At 41.1% G+C, this 6,032-nt stretch overlaps 1 protein-coding gene across 1 annotated transcript; it reads right to left on the bottom strand.

Annotated features, from left to right (window-relative positions):
- Positions 1 to 204: 204 nt before the first annotated feature.
- LOC113029863 (DELTA-sagatoxin-Srs1a-like) lies at positions 205 to 1,188 on the bottom strand. Its single transcript, XM_026180891.1, has 2 exons — positions 1,121 to 1,188; positions 205 to 625 (listed from the first exon to the last, which is right to left on the bottom strand). The coding sequence occupies exons 1-2, from the start codon at positions 1,186 to 1,188 to the stop codon at positions 205 to 207; spliced, it is 489 nt and encodes a 162-aa protein (XP_026036676.1).
- Between the last annotated feature and the right edge of the window lie 4,844 nt (positions 1,189 to 6,032).

Here is a 6,032-nt window from a genome sequence, read left to right as displayed (position 1 = left end):
GAGCAGGTTCTGTTGTGTATGGATGAGTTTCACCCCAAAATCAACTGCAAGCATCTGTACTGATTTTGGTTTTCAGTGTCATTTTATTATTAAACTGCTTATTATTATTATCTGCTCAGAAATTAGTCTGCTGTGTTGGTGAGTCTACAGTAATATTGTAGGGTATTGAGAGGCTAAAGTGAAGCAATCTGACCATTTTCATAATTAATTTTGTTCCATGTTGTGTACTTCAACTTTCAGTGTTGCAACGCTGAATTTTGTCATGCTGGATTTAACAGTAACATCGTCAACTGTGTGAGTCAGATCATGACCATCAGCTTTTCCTCTGACAAACCCTCTCTCAGGACTGTAATACATCTTACGATAAAGAGCACTATCACAGTTTGTCTCCCTACCAAAGACTCCGACTGCGCACCAGTTAGAGTACAAGCGTTTGTCAAAAGGAACCGAGAACATGACGGCTATTTTCTTATCAGCTCTCTTTGCAGCTGTATCGTAGAGATCGTAGGTGAAGACTCCAACAGATCCTCGCCCGGTGCTGCCAGAGAACAGAGTGTTGCCACATTCAGAAGGCTCAAGTTTGGCTGGCAATGGGATTTGGCAGCGTCCGCTAACAAGATGCAGACTGTTCAGAAAAGAGAAAAATATGAATTAATATTCTTATTCAAACAGGATCCATCCTCCTCCTAATGAGGCAGGTGGATCAGTTTGTTTAGAGAAAGAAACATATAGCTGTGAGGCGATGTGCAGGCAGCTTCTCAGTTACAGTAAAAAACGTTTCAAAGACAAACATGTAACTTCCTATAAATGACTCTAATTTCAAGTGCTGATGTGTTAAGTGTTTGTCTCCGTTGCAGCTTTCTTTGCACAAACACAAGTGTTATGCTGCTGAGCTCGATTCTACTTGGTTTGATGTGAATGTATCTTACTTTTTATTCAGCAGCACTCACCTGCATGAAAGGTCAGTATGTATGAGTTTGTAAAAGAAAGTGAAAAAAATAGATTTAAACTGCTTGCAGTTAAGATATTTCACGTGTAGACATTTGCTTTACAGCAACAGAAAGATGCTGCGCACTTTAGAAATCATGACTGTAACACTAAAGAACAAGTGTGCATTCACCTGGGCTCACAAAGGGTGTACCGGTCGCTCTTGTTTGTGATATAAATGGTGGACTGATGAGCACCCATGATGTCTGCAAACTGGAGAACAAAAAGAGAGAGAACAACATATTTCTGTCTGTGGAAGCATCTATACATCAGTGAGAACATGGCTAACGACAATGCACATAATACATGCAATCATAGTGTCTCAACAAAATCCAAGGTGTTCTGGATGTGGTGTTCAGAGCTGCCTTCCAACAGGCTGAGAATCGAAGCCAGAAACTAGGAGATGCTATAGGTGACTGAGTGGATCATACAGACGGTCCTAAAGGGGGACAAAAACAGCTGCAGAGTGCAGGGTCTGTGACATGATCGTGTCATTACGGAGGCAGATGAGACCATGGTCTCATACGATGTTACATCTCTCTTCACTTGCATCCCAGTCACGGAAGCGTTGGAGGTAGTTCCTAAGAGTTTACAGGATGACCCCAACCTCAGCAACAGGACCGCTCTCAGCATCGACCACGTGTGTTTGCTTTGGAACTGTCATCTTACATAAAAAGGTCAGTTCTACATCCATCATTGTCATCCACACCTTAGAGGTGTCTTAGAGCAGCGGTCCCCAGCCCCCGGGCCTCGGCCCGGTACCAGTCTGTGAGTCGTTTGGTACCGGGCCGCGAGAGACTCGGGTGTGAAATCTATGGTTTTCAGGGTTTTTATCGGTTTTCAGCGTTATTTTGTTATCATTTTTATCGTTAACTCGGTTTTCCTGGGTCTTTTCACGTGTGTTATGAAGAAATCTTTTTTTCGGTACCGGTACTAGTTTTATTTTATTGTATTTATCTGCGACACCTTAAAGGCCGGTCCATGAAAATATTGTCGGGCACAAACCGGTCCGTGGCGCAAAAAAGGTTGGAGACCGCTGCTCTTAGAGGACTTCATACACTGAAAAAAAGGGATTGGCCAGCTCTTGGATTTACATAAGCATCTTGCGTGTATTTAACATAAGTGCCTCGTGCTTTAAAGTTAAGTGTAACTATATAGTGTAGAAACTACATGATATGCAGAGAGGCAGATTAAATTGTTCATATCATGTTCAAGTGAAGTAAGTCAATAATATTGCAATGTTAAATCCCGCGACACTGCACGGGATTGCAGTCTCGCACTCTTTGGATCGTGGTTTCAGGAAGGCATCCATCTCAGTCAAGTCGAGCAGCCACCTCTATTTTTTTTGGTATACCAAAAAAAGTAAGTTGGGTGGTTGTTACATTAAAAAAGTCTACCTTGTAATTTGAACACAATAATTTCATGTTTCTATGAACGTAATTAAATCATGTAGGATTTGCATGGAATTCAAAAACTTAATTTGTTTTTGTTGACATGACATGATACAATCTAGTAAGAGTGGTTAGTTGCTGAACTCATGAAATTCACAAGATCGCACAAGATTTTAAACTGCAGGAAAATCAGTGGAGTTATAAGAGGCAGACAACTACACACACACAACGTGCATACTATTGCTATTTATTGTGGATTAACCTGTCAAGGACAAAAACAAAAAAATTCTGCATCAAATACAGGAAATCATAGCTTTCCTACGTTTCCTAGACTGTTGGCATGGTGGTTAGTGCTGTTGCTTCACAGTAAGAAGGTCCTGGGTTCAAATCCACAATCTGGCTAGTTTGCAGGTTTCTCTCTGGATATTCTGGTTTCCTCCCACAGTTAAAAGTCATGCAGTTATTAGAGTTAGGGTTAACTGGGGATTCTAAATTACCTGTGAATGTAAGTGCACGTGGTTGTTTGTTTCTATGTGATAGACTGGTCAGCTGTCCAGGGTTTACCCTGCCTCGTAACCTATCACTTCAGGGTTATTTCCCAGCACTCCTGCAACCCAGCGGATGGTAGGCATTGTAAATCCATTAACTTTTTATGGTAACCAGGATCTAGACTTTGTTGAACATTATGTAATATGAAGACAGCATGTAGTATTTAAGTGACCAAGTAGTATTGGGGTAAAAGTTATTGAATAGTGTTGAAATAAAATGACAAAATTGTGAAGGATTAAAATATTCCAAGAGCCCAACTTACTTCATCTGAACATGTTTCAATCATGTTTTATGAACACAACATGCAGGTTTATTGAATATGAAAAAGTTGTGTTGATTTAACTCAGTTGTTTAAGTTTCTGCCAAAGCAAAACATTTGTGTGCAACAAATGTCCACTATTGAATCAAGTAAATCCAACATGGCCTTTTTTTCAGTGTAGGAAGGTTTCTGTGGTGGGCAAAAAACTCTCTCCAACGTAGAGGTCTGGGCATTCCTCGCTGCACTGTACAGCATACACCACATACACAGCATCATTTTGGATTTTTTGTTCTATTATTTATTTATTTTTTAATTTTGAAATTGTCCTTTTTCCACTTTAGTTTGTTTTAGTTTTTTCCAAGTTTAGTTTGATCCGCATTAGCTCATGCAATAACAGTAGCTACTCTACCTGGGGTCCGAGAAATGTTTTAAAAAACATACATAAAACGTGTACTACATAAAAGACAAAGAAAATGCTCAAAAGCAGCAGAAGAACAATTGAAAACCAACATCTTCACATTAAACACATCTTAATTGTTTCAAATAAACATTTATATGACTCACTTTTGCTTTATAAATTATTAACTCCATCCCAAGGGCCCGACATGCTCATCACCTAAAATGTCAACAACCAAACAAAAATAACCAATTCTAAGGATTATTTATGTGTAAATATATAATGTCTTGTGACCAGGAGATATTTTATTTTGTATTCTTATGATCACAGTTATAAGCAGAAGTATCAATCATTAATCATTTACCATTGTTGAACCAGTTGACAGAATAATCTTTGAACTGCATCTATGTTAATATTAATCTACACAGATTATCAGTACTTTAGTCAGTCTATTGTTGTTCGGCATTATTCTTGTTATTTGCTTAAAGCTGTTTTACAGTTCGGTAATCACTCAGAAGCCTGTGGTCCTGCTGGACCCTGCCTTAGTTCTCTGCACGTACGCCGGCCTGTAACCACATGCACGCACTTATATAACACACGCACGTTCACATACACATTTAGTAATCATAGGAGGGTCGTCTGAGGACAGTTTTCTGATGGATATACTTTCACAAAAGGCACAAATGTAGTACACACTTGTTTTTCTCTAAAAACTAGTAGTTCATGTCCATATTAGGTAAACTCTCAGAACAGGCCCAAACTGTTATCAGTTCCAGTAATATCTAACTGTGAGGTCGGCTCAGGACATGCTCTCTGTTCGATATACACACACAATAGACACGAATAGAGATACACACCACACACACACACACGGTTTCTCTGAGTGCTGGACTGAGTGGAAACATCGGGAGGCCATATAGGGGAACTTTCTGAGTTCTCCCTGACTGATACCGATCATGTGACTTGACGTCATCATTGTAATAAAACCCTTGTGAAGAAACTGTTCGGGGGAGATCAGCGCTTAGAGCCTTGTACTGCTCATCTTCCCCATATGTACATATGTATAATAAAATCACCTATTCTGACATCCACTGAGACCATGCAGCCGTTTGTCTTTTCCTCAAATTCGAACCATGACAATCTGGTGCCGAAACCCGGTTTGAGGAGGGATGTTTTATGGAGCTTGGCTGACGGCCTAGTGGTGTCGGACGGACACCCAGGAGCTACACTGAGTGATGGGCCCCGAAAATATGAGAGGTAAGCACCGCCTGTTGGAAAATAGGTGCTAAATTAAAGGTTCACTCAGTGGAGCTTCTGTTCTGTCCGTGGTGATTTTGGGGTAATTAGTGTTAGATGTTTGGGGAATATTTTACTGATAAAAGGTATAGCTGTTTGCTGTTTATTGTGGGAGCGAATTTTAAGAGGTTTAAGAGGTTATCTGAGGTTAAAATAATACGGTTAAGGTGAAAAGAATACGGTGTAAGGTTAAGAAACACGGTTTAAAAAGGTATGGAAACCGATGTGGATGGCTGGATGCCAGCAGTCATCTGGTTAGTGTAGGGTTTTTGGTTTAATTGATTAGCAGGGACGCGGTCCCGGGCTTCAGATAATTAAACGGCGCCGAGAGCGCACCGTGAGGCTTTTAAAACAAGGATAACTTGTAATTAAATTTATTTTAGGACTGGAGACGCGGTCTCTTAGGAATGCAGACTTGTTCAGCAGGTGGCGCTGACCCCTACTCGCGGACGCGCGTCTAGGTTTTTAGCCCGGAGTTGGCCTTCCGCGGGGATTCGGACGCCCGTCAAAAAGGCTAGACAATCAATGGGTGACTGTCTTATACTGCATTAATTGGCAGGTAGAGTCGCGGACCGGCTGCCTCCTATTTAAACGTCAGGAGCTTGTGAACTTTAAGTAAAGCCAAAAGCGTGATCTGGGATATTCACGCCGCTGGTGGAGATCCGGGTGTCCGGGCGGGGAAGCAGTTTTAAAGTACTAGAACTTAGTAATGAGGCCGTTTTCAAGGCGGCGTACTTGAAACGGGTAATTGATCAGCAAGAGCGAGGCTCTGGGCTGAAAGATGCTTTTAAATTAGTCAAAAAAGTTAGGTGTAACCTCTTCTGGCATAAGACGTCTATGCGGGCCCGTGTGTAAATACAATGTAAATTATGTGTGAGTCTATATAAAGTGTAAATTACTTGTATAAAACTGTCTGTTAAGTTGTCCTGTGGTTGCAGGTTTTTGAGTGTTTTGAAAAAAGGAAAAACTCTTTTCTGCTCTCTCTGAGAGAGGGGCTGTGTGTGTGTGTGAGACAGGAAGTGTGCATGCCCATATAAGAGAGATGAGGTAAACTCTGGCCAGATAGAGCGTAGGAAGAAATGAAAAGTGTCTCTCTCTCTTTCTCTGTCTCAGGCAGCAGCAAGGAGGGGGGGGTGTCTAACCCCGCAGTGTG

The sequence above is a fragment of the Astatotilapia calliptera genome, chromosome 9, assembly GCF_900246225.1.
Source record: "Astatotilapia calliptera chromosome 9, fAstCal1.2, whole genome shotgun sequence".
Lineage (NCBI taxonomy): Eukaryota > Metazoa > Chordata > Actinopteri > Cichliformes > Cichlidae > Astatotilapia > Astatotilapia calliptera.
Note: the sequence above shows the minus strand (reverse complement) of the source record. Positions and strands in the feature narration are given on the sequence as shown.